The 12,066-nt window shown below is 61.3% G+C and overlaps 1 protein-coding gene across 12 annotated transcripts in view; it reads left to right on the top strand.

Moving 5' to 3' along the window:
• ADGRL1 (adhesion G protein-coupled receptor L1) overlaps nt 1–12,066 on the top strand; it is a 63,542-nt gene that overhangs the window by 41,612 nt on the left and 9,864 nt on the right. Inside the window, exons 4-15 of one of the 12 annotated variants that reach the window (XM_074026130.1) lie at nt 1,959–1,973; nt 4,290–4,374; nt 5,602–6,402; nt 7,678–7,992; nt 8,608–8,711; nt 9,008–9,193; nt 9,527–9,565; nt 9,715–9,898; nt 10,086–10,211; nt 10,751–10,965; nt 11,255–11,425; nt 11,856–12,065. In XM_074026130.1, coding sequence (XP_073882231.1) covers nt 1,959–1,973; nt 4,290–4,374; nt 5,602–6,402; nt 7,678–7,992; nt 8,608–8,711; nt 9,008–9,193; nt 9,527–9,565; nt 9,715–9,898; nt 10,086–10,211; nt 10,751–10,965; nt 11,255–11,425; nt 11,856–12,065 — 2,451 coding nt within the window. Of the gene's footprint in view, nt 1–1,955; nt 1,974–4,289; nt 4,375–5,601; nt 6,424–7,677; nt 7,993–8,607; nt 8,712–9,007; nt 9,194–9,526; nt 9,566–9,714; nt 9,899–10,085; nt 10,212–10,750; nt 10,966–11,254; nt 11,426–11,855; nt 12,066 lie in introns of those variants that run through there. The other 11 variants (XM_045380715.3, XM_065536239.2, XM_015440559.4 and 8 more) reach the window with 11 other exon arrangements.

Below are 12,066 nucleotides of genomic sequence, written 5' to 3'. Positions count from 1 at the left end.
CACATGAGCTATAGATGCAAAGGAAATGGTACCTGCTTCCGCCAGCCATGTGTGTGCCTCAGTTTTCCCATCTGTAGACAGGGTTCTTGAAAGATGGCCCGTGAGGTGCCTAGCATAATTGCTGGCCCCTCGTGAGTGCTGGACACTTGGTAGTTGTTGCTTTTGTTGCAACTCCTTGTAATGCCTCTTGTCAATTACGATTATTGCTGTGGTAATCAAAATTAAAATAACAACGGATAATGAACCCAACTTCTCCCGAGGCCGGTGAGATAAAGGGCAGGAAAAACTCCCTGGTCCAAGTGGAAGCCAAAGCAAGTAGACGAGAGGCTCAGATCAAGTAGCAGGAAAGAAGCTAGGGGAGGAGAGGAGCTGAGAGACCTGAAGCCGAGGCCCTGAGTGTGGTCCAGGGGCCACAACCGACAGAGAACAGGCGGGCTCCGGGGACAGAGGGCAGGACAGTTCAGAGGATGGACAGCCGCCTGTCTGATGGAAGAGAGATAGCCTGAGCCCTTGGGGAGACAGGAGACACACGCGCACACACAAACACGCATGCACACACACGTGTGTGCATACATATGGGGTGGATGTTGGGGGCAGAGCTAACTCCTGATCCTCCAGAGGAAGGAGGCTGGAGTTAAAAAGGGGGACAGCAGATAGCTAGAGGACAGGGAGGCCAGGCACTCGTCTCCCAAATGTTCGCTGAGCATCTCCTGAGTGCCAGGCCCTGGGTGAGGCGCTGGGAAGGGAGCCAGAGGCTGACCCTGTGGAGCTCCGTGCTGGAAGCTTCAGAGAGGGGCCAGGAGAGCCAGTCCCTCTGGTCAGAAGTTCCTGAGGGGCCAGGGATGCAGAGGGGAGCGGCCTGGGCAGCCACCTGGCCCAGGGCTTCAGAGGCTGGGGTGACCCCAAGTGCTGGTGAGGGTGGGTCAGGGGTGGGTGGCAGGGGGCATGTGATGTGTGGGAACCCGCCCACACACTGGACAAGCCCGACTAATGCTGGATTTGCTTTGCAGCTGAGCACAGTCTAACCGTGCCCCTTCCTCCCCTAGGTGCCACCCGTCCGCAGGGCAGCGGGCAGGGCGGAGCTCCCATCTCCTGGGCCCCTGGGCCCTGGGTGGGTTAAGCAGAGAAGCCGAACCTCAGGCTTGCCCCTGGGGAGCCTGGGAGCGTGTCTGTGCCCCCACCTGCTGTCCCACCCAGTCTGTGTCCCCCACCCCCGCCACCTCTCTGCCTCCGTCTCCCCGACCCTGGCTCTCTCTGGGGTCCGGGTACAACTGCCTGTCTGCCTCTCTGTCGTTCTGTGTCTGGCTCTGCCTCCTTCTCTCTGTGTTGGCTTCTTCTGGGTTGTGAGGGCTTGGGGGAAGTCAGCTGGACCTGGGTGAGGCCAGCACAAAGGGGAAGGAGTTCAGCCTGTTTCTCGGCTGAGGGTGGGCCCAGGCCCTGGGAGACACTGAACCCCTTCCCCTGGGGCCCCTGGTTCTAGCAGGAGGGCAGCAGGCAGGGTGGGAAGGGAGCCGAGTGGCTCCTCCACCTCACCACTCCCTGGTGCCCCCTCTGACCGGAGCCCACCTCCCAGCTGGGGCTCCCCACTCCCTGCCCCCTCTGCACCAAGGGTGCCCCCGCCACCTGAGGGCTCTGTCCGCCTGCCTGCCTGTACCCCCCTACCACACCTGTGTCTGTGTCTTTTCCCTCCCGTGTGTGTCCCCCTCATCCCTCTGACTGTCTCCCTGGCACCCTCTCACCCCACCTGACCACCCCCAGAGGAAGGGACCTGGGGGCGGGGGCCCAAGCTGATGCTACGGAAGGGGTTGGGGAAGCAGGAGCAAGGAAGGAAAGGAAAAGGGGGCGTGTTGCCAGAAAAGAAACGAAAGCAATTTAATCTCTTTTTTTTTTTTCTCTTTTTTTCTTGCACATTTTTTTTTTCAATTTGTTTTCTCTCTCTCTTCCGATGCTTAAAGTAGAAGTGGAGCAGAAAGGTAAACGCACTGTTACCAATGCTAACCCCTAACTCACACTTTGTTCTACCTGTACCATACTTATGTGACCTGCCCTCCCTCCCGGCCCCTTCTTCTCTCCCCCACCCACACTCGGTCCGGTCGGTATCCCCAACCCCGGGTTGTCCTCCCAGCGGGGCCAGCCCTGGTGCGGCCACGGGCATCTCCACCCTCCAGATACCCACGGAAGCTCTTCTCTGAGCTTGGGCAGAATTTCTCTCTCTCGCTGTTTCTGTCTCTCTCTGTCCCTCCTTCCCGGTCCCTGGCCCTTTCAGGGGACCTGGCCTTCTCTCATACTACTTTTGCCTCCTTCAGGAGAAGTGTATAAGCATCCAGGGCGGGTGGGGAGGGAGGGACTCCCTTCCCCGGCTCCCCCACTGGGGCACCGGGTGAGCTGTCTCTCTCTCTCTCTCTCTGTCTCTTTCTCTCTGTCTCTCCCCTCTCTCTTCCTCCTTCACCTGCACCTTTTATAACATGTTTCTGGTTCAGGGGAGGCGGGCTGGAGGGGACACCATTGTTTTCCTTTTGGGGAGCAGATTCCTCCTATGTCTCGGGCTCCTGGTGGCTTAAGTTCCTTCTGGTTTGACGTTTCCAAGGCCCAGAGCTGTTTTGGAGCACGGAGCACCAGTCCTCCCCACCCCCAACCCGATCCCATCTCTGACCAGCTGGGGGCCCAGCCCTGGGGAGGGGTGTCAGCTGTCCCCAGCCCTGGGAGGGGGCAGCCTGCCAAAAAATGAAAAAATGAGGGCGAGGGGGCGGGGGCGGGCCTCATGGTTGGGGGAGCGAAGGGTGGGGGAGCGTGTTCTCTGTTTCTTTCACACTTGCAAAGCTGCAGTCAGGGTTTCTTCTGGGCTGTTGTGGTTAGAGGACCAGGGAGAGGGGCGGCGGGCGGGGGGGGCACAGTCTGGGGACTTCCACAGACTCTGTAATTTCTGGCAGAGAACTCCCTAGTGGATGGGGCTGTCCGTTACTGGTGGGGCGGAGGTGCTGCTGCTGAGGGGCTTCTAGGGTGAGACGTTAGGGATGACCATTTCCTCCCCTGAATTTTGGGAAATTACCCATTTGAGGCTGGCAGCAGCGGGCGGGGCTGGAGGAATGGCCTTTAGGGATCCCTTTTGCCTTGAAATTACAGTGGTCTGTGGAGCATCCCTTCCGAAGGAGGTGGGGCAGGGCCCCTCTGAGCTGCTCCCCTCCCCGTCTTCCCCTCTCCCCCATCTCAGAGAGGCCTGGGCTGTTGGCCCGAGGTCCGCCCCCTCACTGCACCCCTCCACTCTCCTCTCTCTCTCCTGGAGTCTCTCTCCCTCCCAGCACCAGCCACTCTTCTTGCAGGCCCACTGGTTTGGATGCGGCACCACTGGAGCTTTTCTCTTCGAGGGCCAGGGCAGGGCGGGTGGGGTGATGGGGTAAGGGAGGGAAGAGGAGGGATTGGGAGCTTGGTGCTGGTGAAAGGTCCTTGCTGTCCAAGGCCCCAGACAGACCCTTCCTCATCTTCTCCCCCTTCCCCTGGGTTGACCTCTAACCACATTTTTCCTCCCCTGATACCCTCTGAGCAGGTTAGGCTCTGAGGCCTCCCACCATCCCCCTCACACAAACATGTCCCCTCAGATGCCACACACCTGGCGGGGGTGGGGACCGGCTTGGGCAGAGCCAGTGTGCTGGACGGAGTGTGCAGGCTGACCCCCTCGGGGCATCAGGGACAGGGAGATGGCCAGTCCCCAGGGCCCAAGCCAGGGTCGTTCTGGCTCCTGGCCAGCTCTATGTCCCAGGCTTCTCTCCCTCTACAAAACTACATCCTCCTGGCTGCTTTGTGCCGGGGGCCCTGAGCCACATTGTCCCCACGCTGTGAAGGGAGTGCTGCCTGTCCCCCTCCCTCCCAAGCCTGCTGAAGGTGGGGAATGAGGACTAGCTCTTGCCCGAGCCCCTCTTGCCACTGGGGCTGCCCCCCAAGCCGGTGCCAGGTCCCAGCCGCCCCCCCCCGGTCCCATTGGGGCCAGCTGCTTTGGTGACAGGCCAAGCAGGAGCAGAGAATTCACTGCAAACCCTCCGCCCTCGCCCCGTGCCCTCGCCCCGGCCTGTGTGTGGGTTCTGCCAGCCGGGAGGTGAGGGAGGCCCGGCCATCCTGGATGGAGGGGCGCATGGATGTCGGCACTCTGGGAGGAGGTGGGGGGGTCTGGCCACACTGACCCCAGGATCAGTCAAGGGGAGGCTAGGAGTAGGTGGCGCTGGGACGTGACTGGGCAAGGGTGGGCCGGCCAGCAGCGGCCAACGAGATGCAGTTGAGGTTTTCCTCCTTTTCAGGGATTGGGGGGGTGGGGCGGGGCCCCCCACCTTTCTGACATCAGCGCTGCCTTGGTCCCTCCTCCCGAGCCGGGGATGGTCGCAGGTAAATCGGGGTCCGGGCCAGGGGAGGTGGGGGGCCTGGCTGGGGCGGGCTGGGTCTTTATCCTAGCGCCTGGTTCCCTCCCCTGCCCCCTCCGAGCTGGACCTGGGACTGCCCCCCTGAGGGACCCTCAGTCGGGCCTGGGCCTTGGAGTGAATTCTCTGCTCACCCCTCTCTCCTCCGCCAGCACTAACCCTTTCTTCCCAGGTGGTCTGCAGCGCGGCCTCCCACGGAGCCAGGACCTCGCCAAGCCCCCATTCCCCCTTGTCTCTCTTCCCTCTGCACAGCTCTCCGCTCCCTCCCCACCTCTCCCGGGAGTCCTGTCCCTCTCCATGTCCCCACTCCCACCCCCACCCCTGTGCACAGTGCCACTGTCTGCTGCTGAGCCAGACCCCATGAGAGACCCTGCCGGCTGGGGGCAGGGCTGGGCGCCCTCCAGGAGGGGCCAGACTCTCCGTTCCCTGTCCTAGCCTGGGAGCTGCCTCTGGGAATCCCTTCCTCGGCTACTGACTTCGTGGGTACCGGGTGGGGGTGGGGCACAGGCTGCATCAGGAACCTGGGGAGAGAGTTGAAACCCCTATCCTTCCCCCAGCCTAGAATAGGGGGACACTCCTGACACCCACAGTGGGTATGGGAACGTGACTCTACGTTGCAGTTTTTGCAGGAGGAAGAAAGTGGAGTTTAAAAAAAAAAAAAAAAAAAAAAGTCTGTCCGGGTGTGGTTGGTGAAGGATGGGACCCTGGACCCTAGCTCTTCCCTAAGTGGCAGAGAAGAGGGAGAAGGGGCCGGATGCTAAGTCCCTGGACCGTCAAAGTCAGGAGTGACTGTAGTGGGGAGATTCTGCCCCCACTTAAATCACACGGGACCACCTCTGGGAGGGCTCTTGCCAACTCCTTCTCCCCAGCCTGTGGGGTCTCTAGCAGCCAGGGAAGGGAAGAGGGGCACCACTTCCCCCCACTAACCCTGCTCTTAATGGCCTTCAGGGCTCACATTTCCAGGGAGAGGGGCAGCTGGGCAGGGCGTGGGGAGGGGGGTCGGGTCCCAGCCCGGAAACCCCCTTCCCATCACCAGCCCTACCAAGCAACCGTGACTGCAGCAGCAGGAGGGGACAACCTGACTCCCCGCCGGCAGCGTGACCAACTTGCCTCTCTCCCCCTTCTCTCTCTTTCTCCTCCCTCTCGCCTCTGCCCCTCCTCTCCCGTCTCCTCCCCTCCTGCCCGCTCTGCCCAGTCTTCGTGTGCCCAGGGACCCTGCAGAAGGTGCTGGAGCCCACCTCGACACACGAGTCGGAGCACCAGTCTGGCGCGTGGTGCAAGGACCCGCTGCAGGCAGGTGACCGCATCTACGTGATGCCCTGGATCCCCTACCGCACGGACACGCTGACCGAGTACGCCTCGTGGGAGGACTACGTGGCCGCCCGCCACACCACCACCTACCGCCTGCCCAACCGCGTGGATGGCACAGGCTTTGTGGTCTATGATGGTGCCGTCTTCTACAACAAGGAGCGCACGCGCAACATCGTCAAGTATGACCTGCGGACGCGCATCAAGAGCGGGGAGACGGTCATCAATACCGCCAACTACCACGACACCTCGCCCTACCGCTGGGGCGGCAAGACCGACATTGACCTGGCGGTGGACGAGAATGGGCTGTGGGTCATCTACGCCACCGAGGGCAACAACGGGCGGCTGGTGGTGAGCCAGCTGAACCCCTACACACTGCGCTTCGAGGGCACGTGGGAGACGGGTTACGACAAGCGGTCGGCGTCCAACGCCTTCATGGTGTGCGGGGTCCTGTACGTGCTGCGTTCCGTGTACGTGGATGATGACAGCGAGGCGGCTGGCAACCGCGTGGACTATGCCTTCAACACCAATGCCAACCGCGAGGAGCCTGTCAGCCTCGCCTTCCCCAACCCCTACCAGTTCATCTCCTCCGTTGACTACAACCCTCGCGACAACCAGCTGTATGTCTGGAACAACTATTTCGTCGTGCGCTACAGCCTGGAGTTCGGGCCACCCGACCCCAGTGCTGGTGAGGACGACTCACTTCCAGGCATGGAGCCCGCTTGCCTTTGTCCCTTCCACCCCCACCCACCCGTGGGTCCCAGGGTGGGGAGCCCCATCCTGTGAGCTCTTGGGGATCGGGAGGTAAAGGAAATTCACAGCATGTGACAGACGCTGTTCTAAGCACTTCACAGTCATTAACTCATCTCCTCCTCATGGTCTATGATAGGGATCCTTACTGCCCTGTTTTACAGATGAGTACACTGAGGCACTGTATGGGTAGGGGATTAAGTTATTTGAGGATTTCTTTTTTTTTTTTTTTTTTTTTTTTGAGAGGGAGTCTCGCTCTGTCGCCCAGGCTGGGATGCAGTGGCCGGATCTCAGCTCACTGCAAGCTCCGCCTCCCGGGTTTACGCCATTCTCCTGCCTCAGCCTCCCGAGTAGCTGGGACTACAGGCGCCCGCCACCTCGCCCGGCTAGTTATTTTTTTGTATTTTTTAGTTGAGATGGGGTTTCACCTTGTTAGCCAGGATGGTCTCGATCTCCTGACCTCGTGATCTGCCCGTCTCGGCCTCCCAAAGTGCTGGGATTACAGGCTCGAGCCACCGCGCCCGGCCTATTTGAGGATTTCAGCCAGCCTCCCAACCACTGAACTGTACTGCCTCTCCCTGGGGCTTGGGCACCTTTACTCCAGGAACCCTTGGATCCACCAAAATCCTGGGTGGAAGTCCAATATCCACAAAAGAGCTGAGTTGCTGATGTTGACCGGGCTGAGGGCAACTCTGCAGTCTTCTTTTATCCCCCTTAGCTGCCCTGCTAGCTCTGTGCCGCCCCAGGGCTCCAGGAAGCCTGATCTAACCCCATCTTGTTTGCAAAAGGGGGAGCTGAGGCCCCCAGAAGGAAGGAGCATAGCCAGGTTACATAAGCCAAAGTCAGCTAGAAGGAGGGTGGGAGGCGGTGGTATTCAGCCCCTGCCTGGTGGCGGGGCGGACCTGGATCGGGGAGGGCTCCTGTCCCCCAGACACCTCTGTCCCTGCCTCTCCTGACTGTTCTCTCAGACCTTACGGAACACATAGTGGATTTTTACCACCCTTTGCTACTTTATATGGTCCCATGGGCATAAGGGACTTTGGTGGACACAGAGAGGCCAGGGGAGATCAACTTCCAGACCCAGCAGGGCCCAGCATGTGTTTCCACTTGAGCAGGTGAGGAAGATGCTAGGATGGCCTGGGGCCCGCCGCCCAGGCCCGCTGTGGCATGGCCCCGAGCACGGGGATGACCCTGTCTCGTGTCCCCTCTCCAGGCCCAGCCACTTCCCCACCCCTCAGCACGACCACCACAGCCAGGCCCACGCCCCTCACCAGCACAGCCTCGCCCGCAGCCACCACCCCGCTCCGCCGGGCACCCCTCACCACGCACCCAGTGGGTGCCATCAACCAGCTGGGACCTGATCTGCCTCCAGCCACAGCCCCAGCCCCCAGCACCCGGCGGCCCCCCGCCCCGAATCTACACGTGTCCCCTGAGCTCTTCTGCGAGCCCCGAGAGGTGCGGCGGGTCCAGTGGCCGGCCACCCAGCAGGGCATGCTGGTGGAGAGACCCTGCCCCAAGGGGACTCGAGGTGAGTGCAGAGGCTGCGGCCAGGGGAGGGATGGGGGCCACGCCCCCCGCAGCTTAGCACAGATGCATGTGCGGGTGGTGGTCTCTGCTGCGAAGCAGAGGCTTTCTGAGGGCAGGGGTCATCCCCAGTGACCAGCAGAACTCTCAGGGCACAGAAGCCACTCAGTGCCCCTGGCCCGGCCTGCGGAACCTGCAGGGAGCCTGCAGAAGGCGACCTGGCTCCCAGCCTCAGACGGACCTGTGACTGCCCCAGGCACAGCCAGTTTCACCTGGGTGGCCAGCTGAAGTGCGAAAAGGGCAGGGCCGCGTGTCCTGGAGATCTGAGGGGAGGGTTGGCAGGTGCTTTGTGGAGAGGGGGCGTTCAAGATGGGCCTTGCTGGAAGGGTCTGATTCCGGAGGCAAAGACAGAAGGGGGCAGGAGGGAGAGCTCAGGCGAAGGGAGTGGCGCCTCTTTCAACTGTCCGGCCCGCTTCATGTCTGTTTCTCCGTGTTTCCCTCACCTCCCTCTTCGCCCGTTCGTCCCCCGCTCTCTGTCATCTCCTTTCCCCCTCTCCGTCCCATCCTTCTCTTCTTCCCTTTGGCTCCCTTGTCTGTTCCTGTCTGTCTGTCCCTGCAGGAATTGCCTCCTTCCAGTGTCTACCAGCCTTGGGGCTCTGGAACCCCCGGGGCCCTGACCTCAGCAACTGCACCTCCCCCTGGGTCAACCAGGTGGCCCAGAAGGTACCAGCCACCACCCCTCGCAGGCAGGCACATGTGCTCAGGCCCAGGGCCCAGGGCCCAGCGGGGGTCGTGGAGCAACTGGGGAGACTCGGGCTGGCAGGTCTGGAAGGCAGGACTGCGGGGTCACCTCTCTGGCCTACAAAGGGAGCAGGGACAGATGGGGTGGGAAAGGGCAGACGGTGATGGGGAAGTGGAGAGAGAAAGAGGAGAGGCTGCACGGGCCAGGGAAGCTGGGGAGGGCAGGATGGTCCCTGACAGACCTGGGATTTCCCCTCCCTGCCCCCCACCTCATACAGATTAAGAGTGGGGAGAACGCAGCCAACATCGCCAGCGAGCTGGCCCGACACACCCGGGGCTCCATCTACGCGGGGGACGTCTCCTCCTCTGTGAAGCTGATGGAGCAGCTGCTGGACATTCTGGACGCCCAGCTGCAGGCCCTGCGGCCCATCGAGCGCGAGTCAGCTGGAAAGAACTACAACAAGGTGGGGCCTGGTGGCGGCGCTGACCTGGCGCGGGGAAGGCGCCTGCCCCCAAGGGCACAGGAAGTATCCAACCTGGTACCTCCCAGCCAGACTGCCACCTCCACTCCCTTCCTCAGAGAGGAAGGACGCCCCCGCCCAAGGACTGCTGGGTCTCACTCCTGTGCTGCCGCAGACGGTCCTGGGTGTTGGGGATCCCTACGGAATGTCTTGCTGATAGTCCAGCCCTGGGGCAGTGGTAGCCACAGATGAGAGAGCTATACAGATGTGACAGTACTGGGGTGAGGGAACTGGCGTCCAGAGGTCTGGCCTGACATCACCTCCATCTCTTTCTAGATGCACAAGCGGGAGAGAACTTGCAAGGATTATATCAAGGTGAGACCCAAGGGGTCCCAGTGTAAGGACCGTGGGCTCCGGCTGACGGGAGAATAGGGGTATAGGTTGAGAAGAGGGCATGCAGAGCCCACCCCAAGGAATTAGAGGGTGTTGAGGGGCTCACAGCACCATCCCCCCTGCCTGCGCAGGCCGTGGTGGAAACAGTGGACAATCTGCTCCGGCCAGAAGCTCTGGAGTCCTGGAAGGACATGAATGCCACGGAGCAGGTGCACACAGCCACCATGCTCCTGGACGTCCTGGAGGAGGGTGCCTTCCTGCTGGCCGACAACGTCAGGGAGCCTGCCCGCTTCCTGGCTGCCAAGGAGAACGTGGGTGAGTGCCACGGTCACCCAGAGCAAACTCAGATACGAACCTTAAACCATGGGGTTCTGGCCTGGAGGCCGCAGAGGAGCTACCCGACGCTTGGGCGTCTTGCCACAGGGTCTTGTTCTGTAGCCTGAGCCCCTGGACTGGGAACAGACCCCAACTGCGTGTGCCTTGCCTTCCCCTGTCCCCACAGTCCTGGAAGTCACAGTCCTGAACACAGAGGGCCAGGTGCAGGAGCTGGTGTTCCCCCAGGAGGAGTACCCAAGAAAGAACTCCATCCAGCTGTCTGCCAAAACCATCAAGCAGAACAGCCGCAATGGTCAGTGTCCCTGGCGGGGCCTCGGGTGGGGAGGCAGCCCCCTCCCCGCCCCCTAGCCCTGTGCCAGCATCTCTGTGCCATTTGTGGAGGGCAGCAGTCCTGAACTTTCCTCCTGCTAGTGTAAAATTTGAGGGGATTCATGGGTTCCCTGAAGTGCTGCAGAGCCCCAAGGGTGAGCCTTACAGTTGCAAAGCTGGCTCCTGGGCCTCACAGCTCAGACAGGATGGGGCCACTGAGACAAAGGTTCAGAGAGGTCAGGGGCTTGCCCAAGGTCACACAGTGAGAATGGGTGGGTCGGAGGCCCAGGCCATGTGTCCTGGCACACTGCCCTGCTGTTTCGAACTGCCTTCGGCTGAGCAGTGGTCTTGTGGACAGGGCTCCCTGCCCCCCACCCGCCTGGGCTATGGAGTGGCTTCAGAGGTCCCAGTGGCCGGCATGGCCGAGGGCTGAGGAGCTGGCCGAGCTGGGAAGCCAGGGGCCTGGACAGAGGTGCGCCAGCTGAGGATGCTGACACATCCAAACATGCCTGTCCTCGCCAGGGGTGGTCAAAGTTGTCTTCATCCTCTACAACAACCTGGGCCTCTTCCTGTCCACGGAGAATGCCACAGTCAAGCTGGCCGGCGAAGCAGGCCCGGGTGGCCCTGGGGGCGCCTCTCTAGTGGTGAACTCACAGGTCATCGCAGCATCCATCAACAAGGAGTCCAGCCGTGTCTTCCTCATGGACCCTGTCATCTTCACGGTGGCCCACCTGGAGGTGAGCTGAGCTGTCCTTCTCCCTCCATGGGGGTCCCTGTACCCTCTGTGTTCCCAAGCTGTGTACCTGCCCCTCCACCATGTGCTCACTTCGAGAACAAGTTATGGGTTCTTCCACTTCAGTAGCTTGGGCCATTTGTCCCCAGAGCTCTTAGAATGTCAGCTGGAGCCCCAGACTCCAGGCACTTCTTTGATACTTGGCACCATCCCTGTAGCCAGGTGTGGGGGGCCAGAATGGGATTCCCCAGTTCTGACTCCAGTTCTGACACCCCGGCGCCACCACACAACAGGACAAGAACCACTTCAATGCCAACTGCTCCTTCTGGAACTACTCGGAGCGTTCCATGCTGGGCTACTGGTCGACCCAGGGCTGCCGCCTGGTGGAGTCCAACAAGACCCATACCACGTGTGCCTGCAGCCACCTCACCAACTTTGCCGTGCTCATGGCTCACCGCGAGATCGTAAGCTGGCTGGCGCTCTGCTCCTCCCGGCAGGCCCGCTTGCTGGCCTGGCTTTGCATGGCATCCTAGAGAGATCATGGGCAGTGCTGGGGAGGCCGGCCTCATGGCTGTGGGGGGCTCCTAGTCTTGCCTGGGGCATGAGGCCATGCATCTGGTTCTCTCTGGTCATCTATGGCCATGGTCCCACCGTCTCCCAAGGCACTCTGGAGAATCAAGTTGGTGTCACGTTAGTCATCTCTCCACAAGCCTTCCAGAGCATGAGGAAGTGAGCACATTGCTGCGTGCAGAGGGGTGGGGCCTGCCAGATTGGCGGCACCAGAAGTCCTCGTGGCCCATGGCCTTGCCCAGGGCCCTGTCTGCAGCTGGCACCTGGCTGAGCCCAGTGTGCAAAACCAAAGGCCCTGAGCGTGCCCCCTGCTCCTGTCCCCAGTACCAGGGCCGCATCAACGAGCTGCTGCTGTCGGTCATCACCTGGGTGGGCATCGTGATCTCCCTGGTCTGCCTGGCCATCTGCATCTCCACCTTCTGCTTTCTGCGGGGGCTGCAGACTGACCGCAACACCATCCACAAGAACCTGTGCATCAACCTCTTCCTGGCTGAGCTGCTTTTCCTGGTCGGGATCGACAAGACTCAGTATGAGG

This window comes from Macaca fascicularis, chromosome 19 (assembly GCF_037993035.2).
Source record: "Macaca fascicularis isolate 582-1 chromosome 19, T2T-MFA8v1.1".
Taxonomy (NCBI): Eukaryota; Metazoa; Chordata; class Mammalia; order Primates; family Cercopithecidae; genus Macaca; species Macaca fascicularis.
The sequence above is the reverse complement of the archived record's forward strand: the minus strand, read 5'-3'. Positions and strand labels throughout refer to the sequence as shown.